The sequence below is a fragment of the Terrapene carolina genome, unplaced genomic scaffold (assembly GCF_002925995.2).
Source record: "Terrapene carolina triunguis isolate 2854851 unplaced genomic scaffold, T_m_triunguis-2.0 Scaffold319, whole genome shotgun sequence".
NCBI lineage: Eukaryota > Metazoa > Chordata > Testudines > Emydidae > Terrapene > Terrapene triunguis.
The window spans coordinates 1-20,248 of NW_020664670.1; the positions used below are offsets into that span (position 1 = coordinate 1).

Consider the following 20,248-nt stretch of genomic DNA (forward strand, 5'->3'; position numbering starts at 1 on the left):
CCCCCCGCGCGCCCCAGCCCTGAGCGGCCCGGCCCGGCCCGGCCATGCGCCCCGCCGCGCTGCTGCCGCTGCTGCTGCTGACGGGCTGGCCGCTGGCCGCAGGCAGGCGGCCGGTGCACATCGGGGCGCTCTTCCCCATGAGCGGCGGCTGGCCGGGGGGCCAGGCCTGTCTGCCCGCCGTGCGCATGGCGCTGGAGGACGTGAACCGACGCCGGGACATCCTGCCGGACCACGAGCTGCGCCTCATCCACCACGACAGCAAGGTGCGGGGGTGCGGGGCTGGGCACGGGGGGCCTCTGCGGGGGGCGCGAGGCTCGGCACCAGTGGGGGGCGCCGGCTGGGGGCGCGGGGCACCGGCAGAGGTGCGGGGCTGGGCACAGAGCGCACCAGCGGGAGACACGGGGCTGGGCATGGGGGGTGCTGGGCTGGGCATGGGGGCACCGGTGGGGGGGGCACAGGGCTGGGTATGGGGGGTTCGGGGCTGGACCATGGCGGGGGCACAGGGCTGGGTATGAGGGGCACAGGACTGGGCACAGGAGGTGCAGGGCTGAGTATAGGGGGCATGGGGCTGGGGGGCACAGATGACACGGGGGGCTGGGCATAAGGGGCACCAACAGCACAGGGGGCAAGGGGGCACCAACAGGGCTGGTCACAGAGCACCAAACGGGGGGCACCAACAGGGAGTGTAGGGCTAGTCATGAGGGGTACTGACAACACAGGGGTCTGGGGGGCAAGGGGGACACCAATGGGGTTGGGCATGGGGCTGGGCACTGGGGGCACCGATAGGGGGCCCAGAGCTGAGCATGGGGGGACACCACCAGCACAGGGGGCTGGGATACAAGTGGGACACCAACATGGGGGGCTCACGGGGGGCACCAACATCAAGGTGAGCTCAGGGGCACTGGGCTGGGCACATGAGATATCGGGGGTACAGAACCGGACGGGGGTACCAAGAGCAAGGTGAGCAGGGCTCAGGTGGCACCATCCAGGGGGGAGGTGGGCCTGGGGGGCACCAGGGGACGGGCAATGGGAGGAGGAGGCGGCATTCTAGAAGTGGGGGGGGGCTGCACTGAGGAGGCGAATGGCTGGAGGGGAGACACTGAAAGATGCATGCTCCCCTGTGCTGTCTCTCTTGCACACTCATCCTGCCCGTCACACACTGCCCTGTGCTGCCCCTGGCACGTTCACCCTGCCCCTCCCATACTCTCTATTCTGCCCCTTGCATGCTCGTCCTGCCCCTCACACTTCCCTGTGCTGTGTGTCTCACACACTCGGGTCTGCCCTTGCTGGCTCTGTTCCTTGTGTGTTCACACTCACTCCACTCCATGTACACCTGACCTGTTGCACACTCACTGACTTTTTGTGAACCCGGTGCACAGTCCTTCTCTTGCACGCCCACTCCCTGGTTTCCTGGGGCACTCGGAGTCACTTTGCCTCTGGCACACTCATCCCTGCTCACTCCTTCCCTCACATCCGCCTCCTCTCTTCCAGTGCCTTCTTCACGGAGCCCTCACTGCCTTTAGGAGAGGAGTGGGGTCTGGTGGGTTAGAGCAGCTGGGGCTGGGAGTCAGGATGCCTGGGTTCTATCCCTGGTTCTGAGAGGAGAGAGGGGTTCAGTGGTTAGAGAAGGGGGGCTGGGAGCCAGGACTCCTGGGTTCTATCCCTGACTCTGTGAGGGGAGTGGGGTCTGCTGGGTTAGAACGGGGGAGGGGGGCTGGGAACCAGGACTCCTGGGTTCTATCCCTGACTCTGGAAGGGGAGTGGGGTCTGGTGGGTTAGAACAGGGAGGTTGGGAGCCAGGACTCCCACTGTGCCCCCACCCCTACACCTGCCATGCTCCCTCTGTGTGTCTGTCACCACGAGAGCTGTCTAAAGTGTACCCAAGGAACTGGCTGGAGTGGGAAAGTCTGCAGAATATTCCTGTGGGAGGGGGGTGGTTGTTGCTATTCTCTGCTTGGAAAGGTGGGATCTTGCTAGGGTGTGGGTGAGCCGCTTTCCTCTCCCCCCTTTTTGCTCCCTGGGGGGCAAATTTTTCAATGAAATTTGGGAAAAAAATTCCAAGAAACTAAAACTTCCCTTCTCAAAATACAGTATTGAGAGCGAGACCTGACTTCCCCCAACAGCTTTATTCTATCTATCTATCTATCTATCTATCTATCTATCCCGACCTCCTTCTCTCTCTGATCTCTCTGCCTGTCCGCATGTCTCTGTATTTCCCCTGCCTTCATGTCCCCACCTCTCTGTGTCTCACCCCCCCCTTAGCTCCCCAACTGTCATCCCCCCCCCAATCTCTTCTGCTCCCTGTGGCTGACAGGTTGCCATGGCAGCACAAGCTGCTTCTCCTGCTGATGGGGTTGTCATGGAAACTGATCTTCTCTCCCCCAGCTGCCATGCCCTGAATAATTCATGGGCCCCTCCTGGTGTCCAGCCAGGATAGGGAGGATGGGCTGTGACCTTCTAGAGAGGAGTTGGGGGAGGGGTGGAGCAGAGAGTCAGGACTCCTGGGATCAATCCTAGGCTCTGGGAGGGCCATGGGATCTAGTGGTTAGAGCAGGGGGGCTTGGAGCCAGGACTCCTGGGTTCTATCCCTGAGGGTGGGTAGGGAGTAGGCTGTAGTGAATTAGAGCAGGGGGGCTGGGAGCCAGGATTCCTTGGTTGTATCTCTGGCTGTGGGAGGGAAATCGGGTCTAGCGGGGAGTCTGGGAGTCAGGACTCTTGGTATAGAGCTGGGTGGGTTGGGAGCCAGGACTCCTGGCTGTGGGAGCGGCGTGGTGGGGTGTGGGGTTAGAGCTGGGGTCGGGCGTACCATGGGCGTGATGGTGGGTCTGTGCCCTGCAGTGTGACCCAGGCCAAGCCACCAAATACCTGTATGAACTGCTCTACAATGACCCCATCAAGATCATCCTTATGCCTGGCTGCAGCAGTGTCTCCACCTTGGTGGCCGAGGCCGCCCGCATGTGGAACCTCATCGTGGTGAGAGGGGCAGGGGGTTGGAGGGGGAGGGGTGGTTACGTGGTGGGGGAGGGTTGTAAGGATTTGTATGTGTGAGTGCGGTGGTTGTGTGAGGGTTGGTGCGTGTGTGGGGAAGTGTCACGGATCTCACATGGAGGTCTCCGGAACAGCCCCTGGGAGGACCCCTTCAGTGCGGCAGCCCCCTTAGGGTCATGCTCCCTCCCCGGGGTGAGCCCCTTGGCTTCAGTGCCTCCTGGGACTGAGCCTGGAGCACCCCAGCCATGAGCTCCCTGCAGCGAGTCCACCTGGCTTGGCTCCCCAACAGAGGGAGACTCGTTCCCCTCAAAGGGAGCCATGCACCCCCGGTGTCCTTAAGCTGCAGTGCCTCCCTGCCGGCGTTGTGAATGTTAGATGTCTGGAACACAGCCTGCCGAGTCTTTGGGGAGCACAGAGAACAGCACCCTCCATCTGGGTCAGTTCAGAGCCTAGAGCTCCCCACCGACACCTTCTTCGGCCCTGTCCAGAAACTTCTCCCACTTCCTGCAACCCCACCGGGCCAGTCCTCCATCCTTTGCCCTTGTTCCCGGGCAAACATTGTCCCCCGACCCTTTGTTCTCCAGCTCGTCACACCTGGCTGGCTTCCTGCGGAGGGTCATCCATGGTCAGTAGTCGCTAGGTACCAAATGTCCGGGCAATTGTCTTCTGGGACTCTTCATGGCATGGGGCAGCCAGGTGTCAGTCATCCCTGGATCTCTGCAAAGAGTAAACAATTTCCCCCCGCCCACCTAGTCAACCGTGCAGCATATGGAGGAAACTGAGGCACACACTATTCATGCAAAACATTATGAAATATTCCCACTTGGTCACAAGAAGTCATGTCTTGGGACGCTGTGTGTGTTGGGGTGGGAGGTGTTGCATGTATTGTATTTTGTGGGGGATAGGTGTCGGGATATGGTGTGGGTGTGTTGGGGTGGGGGGCTCGGTGTCAGGATATTGTGTGTTGGGGTGAGTGTGTTAGTGTGGGGGACTGGGTGTCAGGGTATTGTGTTGAAGTGGGTGTGTTGGGGGGCTGTTGGGGAGGGGGCTGGGCATTGGGGTATTGTGTTGGGGGGCTGTTGGAGTGAGGGGCTAGGTGTCAGGGTATTGTGTGTGTGTTGGGGTAGGAGGCTGGGTCTCAGGGTATTGTTGGTGCATGGGTTGGGGGGGTGTTGGGGGAGGGCTGGGCATTGGGGTGTTGTGGGGCCATGTGCTGGGGTGCCCGCCCTGAGCCAGCTCTCCTCCCCCAGCTGTCATACGGCTCCAGCTCCCCAGCGCTCTCCAATCGCCAGCGCTTCCGCACCTTCTTCCGCACCCACCCCTCGGCCACTCTGCACAACCCCACGCGCGTCCAGCTCTTCAAGAAGTGGGGCTGGACCAAGATCGCCACCATCCAGCAGACCACGGAGGTCTTCACCTCGGTACGGCTGCGGTGCCCTGGGCCCTGACCCCCACAGGGATCTGCCCCCCACATTCTCCCAGACCCCCATGGTGCCCTGGGCCCCTGATCCCCGCAGGGATCTGTCCCCCACCTCCCTGACCCCCATGGCGCTCCAGACCCCAGACCACCGCAGGAATCTGCCCCCAACATCCTCCCTGACCCCCATGGAGCCCCGGGCTCCAATCCCCACGGTGCCCCGGGTCCCCCCCCACGGGAATCCTGGCTCCCACGCCCCACATCCTCTCTGACCCCCACGGGGCCCAGGACCCCCGACCCCTGTAGCCACCCTAGGCCTCCAGTCCAGCACCTCCCAACTCCCACAGCGACCCAGACCCCCACAACACCGTGACCCACACAGCGCCCCTGACCTTGCAGCCACCCCAGACTCCCCTGCCCTGTGCTTCTGACTCCTACAGCCACCCTGGATCCCACAGTACCCCCTGCCCAGTGCCCCTCATCCTCCCCAGTTCCCTCCCGGTGCCCCGACTCCCTTCCGACCCCCGCTGCCTGTCCCCACCATGCCCCAGAGCTTCCTGCTCTCCCTCATATGGCCCTCCCGCTAGCTCCTCAGCTCTCCCTGACCCTCTCTGCTCTATCTCCGCCCCCACCCCCAGACCCTGGATGACCTGGACCAGCGGGTGAAGGAGGCTGGCATCGAGATCACCTTCCGCCAGAGCTTCTTCTCCGACCCCTCTGCACCTGTCCGCAGCCTCAAGGTGAGAGACCCCTGAGCTGGGGCTTGGGGGGGATCTGAGGGAGGAGGGGCCTGGGGCTGAAGGAGGAGGGGCCTAGGCTTGGAGGGGGTACCCAAGGCTAAGATGGCGGGGGCATGGGCGCCTGGAGCTGGGTGGGGGGAGCTCAGGGCACAGGGAGGATGGGCCGATGGCTGGCGAGTGCCCGGGGCTGGGCCGGGCACGTGGGGGGCACTCCCTGTCTCCCGTGGTGGGAAACCCTGCCCCACCCCATATGTTCCCCATCTCCGCTGTGCTCCCCACGCCCCCTCCCAGCCGGGCGATCTGTCCATCTGCTGCTGGTTTGCCTTGGGACAACTCCGCCCCCTAGACACACAGTGGGGCTCCCCTGGGATCTGGGGATCGGGGCGGGGGGAAGGTGGTCAGAGACCCAGGGTGCCCCCAGGTTTGGCAGGACCCATGGGACATCCTCCATCTTCCCACAACCTCCTCCCATGGGGGGGGGTGTCACAGCCTTGCACGGGGGTGAGGAATGTTCGGAGCCATGCAAAGATATGAAAACGTATGCAAATTGGCAACCGCCTGTGAAGTGGGGAGTGGAGTGGGCGGCAGTGGGTTGTTGTGGGGGTACATGGGGTTGGGGGCTGTGCTGGGGTGTCTGGAGGTAGAGCAGGGGGATAACCGTGTCTCCCCACGGTTCACGTGGGTCGTGACAGTTCCCCCCCCCGCCCCCTCGGTGGCCATGTCCCCACAGCGCCAGGACGCTCGCATCATCGTGGGGCTCTTCTACGAGACCGAAGCGCGCAAGGTCTTCTGTGAGGTGAGACCTGCGGGGGAGGGGGGGCTCAGTGCTGGGGGGCAGCCAGGGTGGAGGGGCTGGGCTCAGCACTGGGGGGGCACCTGGTATGGGGGAGTCAGGCTCAGTGCTGGGGGGCAGCCATGGGGGGATGCCTCCAGATCTGGGGAGGAGCTGGGGGGCAGAGGAGCAAGGATGGCTACCTCCCATAGTCCCAGACACCAGGGCCCTATCCCCTCCAGTCCCCCAGAGGCCAGTGCCAGAATGGCTGGGCTATGTGTGGTCCAAGCCGGGGGTCACCCCTTCCCTGGGGAGACATTGCACCCACCCCACAGAGCCCTGCTGGGATGGACCCCTGACTCAGCCTCGCCTCTCCTGCCCCATTGTGTGCCAGATAACTGCAGGGAGACACCCTCCATCCCCGCACACATCCACAACACACACACGCCCCGCAATGCATGCATGCTCCACAACGTGCGCACACCCCACGCCCTGCAGCGCAGATGCCCTGCCCCCCACAACGCACACGCCTCACCCCCCACAACGCACACGCCCCACAACACACACACTGCACAACACACACAGACAGGAGATTGCTGAGCCTAGCCAGCCAGATCTGTCTCTGCTCTCTCTCTCTTGCTCCCCACCCAGCTCCCCGAACATCTCTGGGGCTCCCCCTAGTGTCCCAGTGGCTCTCGGGTGATGTGAGGCTGAGCCCCACAGCCTCCCATGACACCCCCAGTGCCACCCCCCAGCCCGAGATCTTGTCTGTGTCACTTCTGCTGTTGCAGCCTGTGGCCTGCACATCTCTGCTGTAGGGACCCAGGCCTGCTGTGCCGGCTGTCGGTGCCCATGTGTAATGGTGTCCTTTGCGGGTAGTTTGATACTGGGTCAGTCACAGCCGCGCAGCCCCTCACCTGGCCCAGTTGTACTGGTCTCCAAGTGCCCTGTCCCAGTGGAGGTGATTCCCTTCCCCATCTGGGAATCTGGGAATAGCCAGACTAGCCTCAGACCCTTGATCGCGGTGTAACTGTGTCTACCTAGCGGGCTGTACAGATAACTACCACCGTAGAGAGACAGCTGGACAGCATGTGTGTCTGTGTGAACAAGGGGTGTGTGGGGAGGGGCTGTGTGGAAAGTGACAGGTGGATCCAAAAATAGAGGTACAGAGCTTAGCTAGATCGGAGGGGTGAGGGGATGGATGGATGGAGGGGGGTGTATGGGGATGGATAGATGGAGATGGGGCGTATGGGGATGAATGGATGGATGTAGAGGGGGTGTGTGGGGACGGATGGATGGATGGAGAGGGGCTGTATGGGTATGGATGGATGGAGAGGGGGTTCATGGGGACGGATGGATGGAGAGGGGGCAAATGGGGACGGATGGAGAGGGGGCAAATGGGGACGGATGGATGGAGAGGGCAGCGTATGGGGATGGATGGATGGAGAGGGCAGCGTATGGGGATGGATGGATGGAGAGAAGGCGTATGGGGATGGCTGGATGGAGAGGGGGCACGTGGGAACGTATGGCTGGATGGAGAGGGGGCGCATGGGACGGATGGCTGGCTGGATGGAGGGAATGTAAGCGGATGGATGGGGAGGGGACGTGTAGGGATGGCTGGATGGAGAGGGGGTGCATGGGGATGGATAGATGGAAAGGGGGCACATGGGGGTGGATGGATGGATGGAGAGGGGGTGCATGGTGACAGACGGATTGATGGATGGAGAAGGGTTGGATGGAGAGGGGACGTATACGGATGGATGGATGGATGGAGGGGGGTGTATGGGGATGGCTGGATGAAGAGGGGACGTATAGGGATGGCTGGCTGGATAGAGAGGGGACGGATGGATGGAGAGGGGGCGCATGGGGACGGATGGATGGATGGAGAGGGGGCAGATGGGGATAGATGGATTGATGGAGGGGGAATAGGGGGTGGAGGGCTGGGTGGATGGATGGAGGGGGAGTATGGGGATGGAGTGCTGGGTGGATGGATGGATGGATGGAGGGGAAGTAGGGGATGGAGGGCTGGTTGGGTGGCTGGATGGAGCTGCATGCTTGTCTGAACCGGGTGCCCGTCTCTCGGACGTGCCTCTGTGCAGGTGTACAAGGAGAAGCTGTATGGGAAGCGGTACGTCTGGTTCCTGATCGGCTGGTACGCCGACAACTGGTTTCGCATCAAGGACCCCGCCATCAACTGCACGGAGGCAGAGATGGCGGAGGCAGTGGAGGGGCATGTCACTACTGAGATCGTCATGCTGAACCCTGAGAACACCCGCAGCATCTCCAACATGGTGAGGGCAGGAAGAGCCAAGTGCCTGGGAGGCCCTGGGGCGGGGACGTCAGGGGGCACAAAGCTGGGAGGGGGGTGTTGGGGGGCATGAGGGACTAGAGGCATGGGGGAACCAAGGGGGACATGAGAGCACGGGAGCTGGGGTGGGTGGGCAGCAGAGACCGGGAAGAAGAGGGGGATCAGAGAAGACCTTGGAGGAGGGCAGTGGGACTGGGGGTCAGTGTGGGACAGGAAGACCTGAAGTGACTGATGAAGAGAGGCAGGGAGGGGGCCCATATCACTTCCCCTCCTCTGGCTCACTGTCCCCACCCCCCCGGCCCTGCAGACCTCCCAGGAGTTCATTGAGAAGCTGCAGAAGCGGCTGGGCAAGAACCCAGAGGAGACGGGGGGTTTCCAGGAGGCGCCGCTGGCCTACGATGCCATCTGGGCCCTGGCCCTGGCACTCAACAAGACCTCGGCCGAGCTGGTGAAGAAGGGGCTGCGGCTGGAGGACTTCAACTACAACAACAAGAACATCACAGACGAGATCTACCGCGCCCTCAACTCCTCCGCCTTTGAGGGGGTGTCGGTGAGTGACCCCTGCGCCCCCTGACCTCAACCCCACACCCTCTAATGCCCACCCCAACACCGATGAGATCTACCGCGTCCTCAACTCCTCCGCCTTTGAAGTGGTGTCACTGAGTGACCCCTGCACCTCCTGACCCTGACCCCATGCCCCCTAACATCCATCCCATGCCCCCTAACGCCCACCCCATCACCGACAAGATCTACCGCACCCTCAACTCCTCTGCCTTCAAGGGGATGTCGGTGAGTGATCCCCGTTTCCCTGGGGTACTGCACCAATACTAGATGGTGATGGGAAATAAGAGTGTGACTTCACTGAGGGATGGTACTTGACGGCCAGCACGTAAACGATGGCGGCTGCCCTTCGTAACCTGAGCCCAGGAGGGGGTTGGGGCCAGGTGACACCTTCTGCCCTGGAAACTGGACAAAGGCTGGAGGAGGGGCCAGGGATGTGGCTGGGGGAGGCAGTGGGAAGGGGTTTCAGTTTGGAGCTGGCTGGGGAGACGGGGGTAGGCCCAGAACCTGGGTCTGGGCTCCCCACCCCCCCAAGAGGGATCTGACTGAGGGGTCCTGTTTTCTGTACCTACAAGCTCTGTTTTAGACTGTGTTCCTGTCATCTAATAAACCTTCTGTTTTACTGGCTGGCTGAGAGTCACGGTGAATTTCAGGAAGTGGGGGATCCAGGGCTCTGACTCCCCCACACTCCGTGACAACTGGTGGTAACGGTGGGATGTCTTGCACCCCTTGGGTGGCGTTTCCTGCAGTAAGTGACTGGGGAGCAGTAAAACGAAGGGGGATTAATGAGAACCAGGCGTGCTGAAGGCTCAGAGAGTGGTTTCAGGAGGCAGAGGAGCTACCCTTAACCCCTGGGAGTGTGTGACCAGTGAGAAGGACTATTGCAGTAACAGGGTCCCCCTGGGGACTGCGGCAAGCAGTTTCAGGGGCGGAGGAGTCTGCGGCTTGACCCTGGGAGAGAGGTGGTGACCTGGAGAAGGGCTGGCACAGTAGGGGTTCTTCCTGGAAACCATGGGGAGCTGAGAGTACACAGGCCTGGGAGTCCACAACAACTTGGGATCAGCGGGGAGATGTATAACCATCTCCTTAAGAGGGACCTTATCGAGCTGTGCAAAAAGAGGGGGCTTCGCAGAGGGAAGGGCACCAAAGCACAGTTGATTGCCCAGCTGGAGGAGGAGGAGCTGATCCCTGTCCCTGAGGGAAGCAGCCTAGCAGATGCTGCGCCGGCACCAGTATCTGTACTGGCTGGGAGTGGTCAGACTGCGGCTAGGGGAGGGGCTAGAAGCATACAGACGAACCCCAGGGGCATTGTGACCCCCTGCGGCCAGCAGGGGATCCTCAGGACCAAGGTCCCCTTTGCTGGAGCTGAGGCGGCTGGAATGGGAGAGGGAGATAAAACTGAAAAAGCTGGAGAATCGGGAGAAACAGCGGCTGCATGAACTGGAGTTGGCAAAGCTGAGGAGCAGAGAGCCCCCTGCTGCAGTGAGTGAGGGGGGACCCAGGACTGCATGGAACTTTGATAAGTGCATCCTGTCCCAGTTTAAGGAAGGGGAGGACATAAATGAATTCCTGATGGCCTTTGAGAAAGCCTGCGGGCTGCACAGAGTTGATCCTACAGACAGGGTCCGGTTTCTCACCCCCTTACTGGAGCCCAAAGTCATAGGGATGTACAACCAAATGGAAGGGGTGGAGGCAGGGGACTATGAACTGTTCAAAAAGGCCCTGTTACGCAAGTTTGGGATGACTTCTGAGGCGTACTGGAAAAAGTTCCGGAGTCAGCGTAAAACTCCTGAGGACACATATCCGGAACTGATCCTCCGAATGGAGGGATATGTCCACAAGTGGGCAGATGGGGCCCAGACTAAGGAGGACATAGTTAAACTGGTTGTACTGGAGCACCTGTATGAACATTGCCTATCCGACCTGAGTATATGGTTGGTGGACAAAAAGCAGAACGCAGGGCAGCTGGCTGACGAGTTTGTGGACAGCCGGTCAGGGGGTGGAATGGAGGAGTCCCAAAAGAATAAGCCCACCACGGTGCAGAGAGAGAGTCACCCTGGGACCCCACAAAGGGGGAATGTGAAGAACCCCCTCCCAAGGGGAACAACCGGCATCAGGACCAACCAACCAGCTCGAGGGGACCAACGGAACATGAATTGTTTTTACTGTGGGCAGAGAGGCCACATACAGATCCAGTGCCCCAAGCTCAAGGACAGACTGAGGAAATCGAACCCTCACAGGGTTAATGGGTAGGGATGCAACTGGAGGAGGGGCAGGCTTCCCAGGCAGGAGGGGCTGGCAGCTTACCAACTGCTCAGGAGGAAGGAGTTTCCCAGACCAGCTCCTCTGGGGGGCTTGATGCCTCAGAATCAAAAGTTTTCCGTGTACAGGGTGGGCGCAGGGCAGTCCCTGTGGAGCGAGTGCCTTGTTCCCCTGGAGGTGGATGGGAGGAAGGTTGATGGATACTGGGACATGGGCGCTGAGGTGACGCTGGCCTGGCCCGAGGTGGTGGCCCCAGGTCGGGTGGTGCCTGATACCTACCTGACCCTGACAGGTGTGACCAGGACCCCATTCAAGGTGCCTGTGGTGAGGGTACATTTGAAATGGGGGGCCAACAATGTGGGGGTGCACCATCACTTGCCCACTGAGGCGTTGATGGGGAGTGACCTAGAGGATTGTCCAAGCAACCCCCAAAACGCCCTAGTCGTGACCCGTAGCCAGAGCTGGCGAGGGGCACTACGCCCTGACATCAGGGAAGGGACCTCACCAGAGATACAGGACCCTACCCTGGTGGGGCGGGAGTGCCCAGGAACAAGGCTCAGAGGGGCTGTGGCTTCAGACCCAGCCAGCAAGAGAGAGCAGGCCCCTATCCCTTCCCCAGCCACTGGATTTCAGGCCAAGTTGCAGAAAGATCCTTCCTTACAGAAGCTAAGGGAGCTGGCTGGCCTCAATGCAGCACAGACCATGGGGAAAGGCTGCCAGGAGAGGTTCCTGTGGGAGAAGGATTCCTGTACTGAGAATGTGCTCCCACAGGGAAAGTGGAATTGTGGGGGATCCGGAGGCTGCTGGTGGTCCCCCAGAAGTATTGCCGCAAGCTACTGTACCTGGCGCATCACATCCCTCTCTCAGGATACCAGGGGATCCGGCGTACCGGGCAGAGGCTGCTACAAAACTTTTACTGGCCTGGAATCTTTAATACTGTCCAACAGTATTGCAGATCCTGTGACCCCTGTCAGAGGGTGGGGAAGGCCTGGGACAAGGGGAAAGCGGCTTTGAGATCTTTGCCCATCCTAGAGGAGCCTTTTCAGAAGGTGGCTGTGGACATAGTGGGGTCTCTCAGCAAGACGACCCGGTCGGGGAAGAAATACATTCTGGTGGTGGTAGATTTTGATACCTGTTACCCCGAGGCAGTGGCCTTGTCTTCTATTGAAACAGACATAGTGGCAGATGCACTGCTGACCATTTTCAGCCGAGAGGGGTTCCCCGGGGAAGTCTTGACAGACCAGGTACCCAACTTCATGTCAGCCCTGCTCCGATGCTTGTGGGAGAAATGTGGGGTCCGGCACATCTGGGCCTCAGAATCTCACCCCCAATCCAATGGGCTGATGGAGAGGTTCAGTGGAACTCTAAAGATGATGCTGAAAACCTTTATGAACCAGCACCCGCAGGATTGGGACAAGTATTTACCTCACCTGCTGTTCGCATACAGGGAAGTGCCCCAGGAGTCTACCAGGTTTTTGCCTTTTGAACGGTTATATGGAAGGAGGGTAAGGGGGCCCCTGGACCTGATGAGAGACGAATGGGAGGGGAAGGCCACTCCCGATGGAGAATCAGTGGTGGCGTATGTCTTGAACTTCCTAGAAAGACTTGCTGAGCTCATGGGCTTGGCCAATTTGAATCTGGCCAGAGCCCAGAGGAAGTAGAAGGTCTGGTATGACTGTACGGCGCGGGCCCACGCCTATGCCACCGGGGACTAGGTGATGGTTCTCATCTCTGTGAGAAAAAACAAACTACAAGCCGCCTGGGAAGGCCCTTTCACGGTTGTCAAGAAACTAAATGAGGTGAACTATGTGGTGGAGCTGTCTGACCGGGCGCACCGCCACCGGGTGTACCATGTTAATATGATGAAGCCATGTTATGACAGGGAAATGTGGCATTAGCCATGTGTGGGCATTGGGAGGAGCAGGGAGATGACCCTTTAGTAGATCTATTCTTTGAGACAGGAGCTGGCTCCTCCTTGGAAACAATTCCCCTCTCTGATCAGCTAACACCTGCCCAGCAAGCTGAGATCAGAAGGGTGCTGCATTTGTACCAACAGCTGTTTTCCAACCAGCCTGGACTCACTAATCTGACTGTCCACCGGGTGGAGACAGGATCGCATCCTCCTATAAGATGCTCCCCCTTCCGAGTCACAGGGAAAACTGCTCAGGACCTGGAAAGAGAAGTCAGTGACATGCTGGCTTTGGGGGTGATCCAGCCATCTTCCAGCCCTTGGGCCTCTCCTGTGGTATTGGTCCCCAAAAAGGATGGATCGATCCAGTTCTGTGTGGACTATCGGAAGTTTAATACCACCACCATGTCTGATGTCTACCCCATGCCCAGGCCTGACGAGCTCCTAGACAAGCTGGGAGGAGCTTGCTACCTTACCACTATGGATCTTACAAAGGGCTACTGGCAAGTGCCACTGGATGCAGATGCCAGGCTGAAATCTGCCTTTATCACCCCTCTGGGGCTCCACGAGTACCTGACCCTGCCTTTTGGACTCAAGGGGGCACCTGCTACCTTCCAGTGCCTGATGAATTAGCTACTGAGAGGATGGAGAGTTTTGCCTTGTACATTGATGACATCTGTGTCTTTAGCCAGACCTGGGAGGACCATATGTCCCAGGTTAAACAAGTGCTGGACCGATTCCAGGAGGCTGGGCTGACCATAAAAGCTGAGAAGTGCAAGATGGGGATGGCCGAAGAATCTTATCTGGACCACCAGGTGCGGAGCGGCTGCCTAAAGCCAGAACCAGCCAAGGTGGAGGTGATCAGAGACTGGCCCGCTCTCCAAACTAAAAAGCAGGTCCAGGCATTTATTGGGATGGCAGGGTATTATCAAAGATCTGTGCCACACTTTAGCTCCATAGCCACCCCCATCACTGAGCTATGCAAGAAGGAAAAGCCAGACAAGGTGGTCTGGACCGAGCAGTGCCAGAGGGCTCTCTGTGTGCTGAAGGAGGCTCTGGTCAGTGGCCCAGTTCTGGTAAACCCAGACTTTAACAAGCCCTTTATGGTGTTCACCGACGCCTCAGACACGGGGCTGGGTGCAGTGTTAATGCAGGTTGATGAAAAGGGGGAGAGACACCCTATCGTGTACTTGAGCAAGAAGTTGTTACCTCGGGAGCAAAACTACGTGGCAATAGAGAAGGAATGCCTGGCTATGGTATGAGCCCTTAAGAAACTCCAGTCATATCTATTTGGGTTACACTTCACTGTGTACACTGACCACTCTCCCATGACCTGGGAACACCAGATGAAAGGAGCCAATGCCAAGCTCCTGAGGTGGAGCCTGCTCCTCCTGGATTACGATATGGAGGTGGTCCATGTGAAGGGGAGTGCCAACATGATAGCTGATGCCTTGTCCTGGAGAATGGGGCCTGAACTTCCCCAGGTCACTGGTCAGAGTGACCCCACTCATTTCAGTCTCGAAGGGGGGAGAGATGTGATGGAGTAGGGAGTATTAACCTGGTAATATTGCATGGGAGTTTTACTAGTTTACTGTCTTCTGCTAACATGGGGCATGCCTCCGTTTCCCTGGGGTACTGCACCAATACTAGATGGGGATGGGAAATAAGGGTGTGACTTCACTGAGGGATGGTACTTGACGGCCAGTATGTAAACGATGGCGGCTGCCCTTCGTAACTTGAGCCCAGGGGGGGGGGCTGGGGCCAGGTGACACCTTCTGCCCAGGAAACTGGACAAAGGCTGGAGGAGGGGCTGGGGGAGGCAGCGGGAAGGGGTTTCAGTTTGGAGCTGGCTGGGGAGACGGGGAGGGGAGGCCCAGAACCTGGGTCTGGGCTCCCCACCCCCCAAGAGGGACCTGACTGAGGGGTCCTGTTTTCTGTATCTACAAGCACTGTTTTAGACTGTGTTCCTGTCATCTAATAAACCTTCTGTTTTACTGGCTGGCTGAGAGTTGCAGTGAATTTCAGGAAGTGGGGGGTTCAGGGCCCTGACTCCCCCACACTCTGTGACAACCCTGCACCCCCAATCCCATACCCCCCTACCGCGCCCCTGCGCCCCCCTGACCCCACACTCCTAACGCCCACTTCATCACCGACATCTACTGCACCCTCAACTCCGCCTTCGAGGTGATGTCAGTGAGTGAACCATGTGCCCCATAATTCACATCCTGCGCCCCCTATTGCCCGCTCCGTCACTGACGAAATCTACCATGCCCTCAACTGTTCCGCCTTCGAGGGGGTGTCAGCAAGTGCCCCCCGTGCCCCCTGACCCCATGCCCCCTGACCCCAACCCCACACCCTCTGACCCCAATTCTGCGCCCCCGTCCCTGACCCTGTGTCCCCTAACCCTAGTGCCCGCCCTGTCACCGACGAGATCTACCGTGCCCTCAACTCCCCTGCCTTTGAGGGGGTGTTGGTTAGTGACCCCTGTGACCCCTAATTCACACTCTGTGCCCATAACCCTGACCCTGTGCCCCCAACCTTAATGCTGCTCCCTGCACCCATAACTCTAACCCCACTCCCTGAACCCCTAACCCCCATCCCTAACTCCTGCATTCTCTTTAGCGCCCCCAATCCCCCTCCCCCTGCCTGTAGGCCCAGGGCTCAGCCTGGCCTGCGGGCATTGAACTCCATGCCAGGAGGCCAGTGTCCCTGCTCCCTGGCCTGCAAATTCCCCAGCCCCCCAGCACTGCACGCCCTGCACATTGCTGCCAGCTCAGCAGGGCAGTCCCCCGTCAGTGAGCACTGCCCACCAGGTGACAACTCTACTGCTGCTGCCAGCGAGGAGTGCCTGGTGACGCTGGTCTGTGTGTATCTCCCTGCCCAGGGTCACGTGGTATTCGACGCCAGTGGCTCCCGCATGGCCTGGACCCTCATCGAACAGCTGCAGGGTGAGTGACATCCCCGCCCCGTGCAACAGCTCGACAACCTCCACCCTGCGCAACAGCTTGACAACTACCGCTCCGCACAACAGCTTGACAACCCCCTCACTGTGTAACACCACAACACTACAGTCCCCTGCACAACATAGCACAGCTACCCCACCCAACACATCACAACAACCCTCCACACTGCACAATGCAACACCACACCATGAAACAGCACCACACACAACAAACCCACCTCAAACAACAGCCCTCTGCTCACACCACACAGCGATGCACCACAGAGCAACACATGAACCCCACACACACCACGCAGCACAACACAACCACCCAGCACAACAACACAACAGCATTCCCCCAAGCATACCACACCACACAACAACCCCTGAACACACCGCACACTGCACTACACTAGGACACCCAAGGCAACAATGCCTTTCCCCCACACATCCTGGCACGCCAACCCCAGAACACACCACACAACAACCCCTAGCTCCAGGGCGACAGACAGCCTGGCGTGCTCGACCCTTCTGCCCCCCATGCTCATATCACACAGGTCGCTCCTCCCATCTAGCCCCCAGGGCTCCCCACCCAGGCCCGGAGGCAGGAGGCTGCAGTGCTGCAATGGGTGGGGCGGGGGGAAGCTCTTTGCACTTGGAGCTCGTCTCCCTGGCCTGACCCGTCCCCCTCTCCCGGCAGGTGGGGTCTACAAGAAGATTGGCTACTATGACAGCACTAAGGACAACCTCTCCTGGTACAACAATGACAAGTGGATCGGTGAGCCGGGGCTGCCCACGCTGCTGGGGGTTATGGGAACCGCCCCCCTGGGGTTCCTGTTCTTGGGAGTCCGGCACCTCCCACCGCCGGAATTGTGGGAACCGCCCCCCTGGGGTTCCCATTCCTGGGCATCTGGCACCACCTTCCACCAGGGATAGTGGGAACCGCCCCCCCTGGGGTTCCCGTTCCTGGGCATCTGGCACCTCCCACCCCCAGGGGTTGTGAGAACCACCCCCATGGGGTTTCCATTCCTGGGCATCTGGCACCTCCTGCTGCCGGGGATAGTGGGAACCGCCCCCCTGGGGTTCCTGTTCCTGGGCATCCTTCGCCTCCCACCCCGGGGATTGTGGGAACTGCCAGCCTGGGGTTCCCATACCTGGGCATCTGGCACCTCCTGCCGCCGGGGATTGTGGGAACCACCCCCTTGAGGTTCTTGTTGCCAGGGTCTCTGGCCCTGCCCACTGCCAAGGATTGTGGGAACTGCCCCCCTGGGGTTCTTGTCACCAGGGTCTCTGGCCCTGCGTGCCACTGGGGATCATGGGAACTTCCCCCCAGGGGTTCCTGTCACCAAGGGATCTGGCCCCTCTGCCACAGGGGGTTATGGGAATTGCTCCCTGTGGGGATGGGGGCAGACATGGGTCCCTGTGGATTTGGGGGCTTATCTGGGTGCTGGGAGCTCTGGGGGCATGTTTGGGTCACTGAGAGTGTGAACCTCCCCCTGCCTTGAGCAAGGGCCTGGTCTGGCGCTTGAGGAGCCTTCCCCTCCTCCAGGGCTGGGGGGACGTGGGGGCAGTGTTGTGCTTAGGTCAGCCCCTCCTCACTGTGCTCTCTGCTGCAGGGGATGCCCCCCCGGCTGACTACACCAAGGTGATCACCACCTTCCGTTTCCTGTCGCAGAAGCTCTTCATCTCAGTGTCGGTGCTCGCGAGCCTGGGCATCCTGCTGGCCATCGTCTGCCTAGCCTTCAACATCTACAACGGGCACGTCCGGTTAGTGCCCCCCACTCCCCTGCCCCACGGCTATCCCCCACCCCTCCTGTCTTGGGCTGGGAGCTGGGCTCTGGCCCCCACCTTCCAGGTGGTGGCTGCGTCTGGAGGGGCTGGTCTCGGGGGGAGGGGGCGGGAGCCAGGCTAGGGGTACCCCCCAGGTGGTGGCTGCGTCTGGAGGGGCCGGTCTCTGCGGGGAGGGGGCGGGAGCCGGGATGTGGGGCACCCCCCAGGTGATGGCCGTATCTGCTCTGCAGGTACATCCAGAACTCCCAGCCCTATCTCAACAACATGACGGCCGTGGGCTGCACGCTGGCGCTGGCCGCTGTCTTCCCCCTGGGGCTGGATGGCTACCACATCGGGTCTGGGCTCTTCCCCTTCGTCTGCCAGGTGAGCCAGGGCATTAGGGCTGGGGCGCAGCAGGGCGGGGAGGGCCCAGGACCAAGAATGATTTAGTTGGGGATTGGTCCTGCTTTGAGCAGGGGGTTGGACTAGATGACCTCCTGAGGTCTCTTCCAACCCTGAGATTCTATGATTCTATGAATGGGGGGATGAGGGAAAAGAGCGATGGGGAGGGGGGAGGGCTCGAGTTGGGGTGCTGGCAGGGGGCAGGGCTGAAGACGGGGCCGGCAGGGGCCGGGGGGCAGGACTGAAGCCAGAGGGCCAGCAGGGGGTGAGGGGACAGGGCTGAAGACAAGGGCCCAGCAGGGGATGCCAGCAGGTGGCAGGGCTGAAGGTGGGAGGAAGGGCACAATATGGGGGGCCCAGCAGGGAGCGGGGGCAGGGCGCAAGATGGGGGGCCCAGCAGGGGGCAGGGCTGAAGATGGGGCCCCAGCAGGCGGTGCTCTCACTCTGGTCTCTGCTCTCTGGCAGGCCCGGCTCTGGCTGCTGGGGCTGGGGTTCAGCCTGGCCTATGGCAGCATGTTCACTAAAATCTGGTGGGTGCACACCGTCTTCACCAAGAAAGAGGAGAAGAAGGAGAGACGCAAAGTGAGGGGTGAAGGGGGCGCCGGGTTGCAGGGAGTGGGGTGCTATGTTGGGGGGCACCAGGGGCCACTGTGGAGTAAAGGGGTGCTGGGGGCATTGTGGAGCAGGGTCACTGGAGGGCACTGTGTAGGGGTTGCTGGGTCTTGTGGAGCAGGGGGCACTGGGAGGTGCTGTGGGGGGGTGCTAGGGGTTGCTGGGAGGCACTATCGGGGGTGCTGGGAGGCGCTGGGGGGAAGTGTGTGGGGGGTGCTAAGGGTCTCTGGGGGGTGCCAGGGGGTCAGTGTGTCGGGTGCTGGGGGTCACTGGAAGGCAGTGTGTTGGGTGCTTGAGGACGCTGGGGGGGCAGTGTGTAAGGGCACTATGGGTCGCTGGGAGGCACTGTGGGGGGGTGCCAGGGGGTGCTGGACTGTGGCGCTAACTCTGCATGGTTGGCAGACCCTGGAGCCCTGGAAGCTGTACGCCACCGTGGGGCTGCTGGTGGGGCTGGATGTGGTCATGCTGGCCGTCTGGCAAATCGTCGACCCGCTGCATCGCACCATCGAGGTACAACCCCGACATGGCACTGCTGCAGGAAAGCTCGTGGCCCCAGGGGCCCCATGTCGGGGGCACGCGTCAGGGAAGTTCATGGCCCCAGGGGCCCCGTGTCTGGGGCACGTGTCGGGGAAGCTCGTGGCCCCAGGGGCCCCGTGTCTGAGGCACGCGTCGGGGAAGCTCGCGGCCTCAGGGGCCCCGTGTCGGGGAAGCTCGCGGCTCCAGGGGCCACGTGTCGGGGGCACGCGGTGGGGAAGCTCACAGCCCCAGGAGCCCCGTGTTGGCAGCACACGATGGGGAAGTTCGTGGCCCCAGGGGCCCCGCGTTGGGGGTGCGCAGCGGGGAAGCTTGCAGCTCCGGGGCCCCGGCTGGGGGCTCTGACCTGCCCCCCAGCATTCACCCCTCTACCCTCCGTCGCTGTAGGAATTCACCAAAGAGGAACCGAAAACCGACATCGACGTCTCGATCCTGCCCCAGCTGGAGCACTGCAGCTCCACCAAGATGAACACCTGGCTGGGTAAGCTGGGGCACTGGGCACAGGCAGTGGGGGGCAGGGGGATGGGCAGTATCTGGGGGGAGGGGTGCTGACTCAGTGTGGGATGGGGCCCAGGTTCAGGTGGGGGATGGGCAGTGTTTGGAGGAGAGGGGCCCTGGCTCAGGTGCGAGGGCAGTGTCTGGGGAGTGATCCTGGGATAGTCGACCCACAGCTGCCTGCCCCCTGGGGTGGGGGCCGCTCTTGTCCTGTCCCCCCCCCCCCCCCCCCCCCCCCCCCCCCCCCAGTCTCTTGTGTCCCCATCCTGTTTCCAGCCCCCTGACAGATCTGACCCACGCCCCCGTCCCACACAGGGATATTCTATGGGTTCAAGGGACTGCTGCTGCTGCTGGGCATCTTCCTGGCCTACGAGACCAAGAGCGTCTCCACCGAGAAGATAAATGACCACCGAGCTGTGGGCATGGCCATCTACAATGTGGCGGTGAGTGAGTGCGCCCTGCTGTGACCCACTGCCCCCCAAACCTCACCATCATGGCGGTGAGTGAGTGTGCCCCGCTGTGACCCACTGCCCCCCA

General features: G+C 60.9%; 1 protein-coding gene across 1 annotated transcript in view; it reads left to right on the forward strand.

Moving 5' to 3' along the window:
• The first annotated feature begins 40 nt into the window (after positions 1 to 40).
• Positions 41 to 20,248, forward strand: part of GABBR1 (gamma-aminobutyric acid type B receptor subunit 1) — a 24,430-nt gene continuing 4,222 nt past the window's right edge. Inside the window, exons 1-15 of the mRNA XM_026657819.2 lie at positions 41 to 263; positions 2,839 to 2,973; positions 4,239 to 4,409; positions 5,044 to 5,145; positions 5,876 to 5,941; positions 8,017 to 8,208; positions 8,533 to 8,775; positions 15,842 to 15,905; positions 16,599 to 16,676; positions 17,515 to 17,665; positions 17,920 to 18,052; positions 18,536 to 18,652; positions 19,085 to 19,192; positions 19,604 to 19,697; positions 20,027 to 20,154. Coding sequence (XP_026513604.1) covers positions 45 to 263; positions 2,839 to 2,973; positions 4,239 to 4,409; positions 5,044 to 5,145; positions 5,876 to 5,941; positions 8,017 to 8,208; positions 8,533 to 8,775; positions 15,842 to 15,905; positions 16,599 to 16,676; positions 17,515 to 17,665; positions 17,920 to 18,052; positions 18,536 to 18,652; positions 19,085 to 19,192; positions 19,604 to 19,697; positions 20,027 to 20,154 — 2,001 coding nt within the window. The 5' untranslated portion in view covers positions 41 to 44. The remainder of the gene's footprint in view (positions 264 to 2,838; positions 2,974 to 4,238; positions 4,410 to 5,043; positions 5,146 to 5,875; positions 5,942 to 8,016; positions 8,209 to 8,532; positions 8,776 to 15,841; positions 15,906 to 16,598; positions 16,677 to 17,514; positions 17,666 to 17,919; positions 18,053 to 18,535; positions 18,653 to 19,084; positions 19,193 to 19,603; positions 19,698 to 20,026; positions 20,155 to 20,248) is intronic.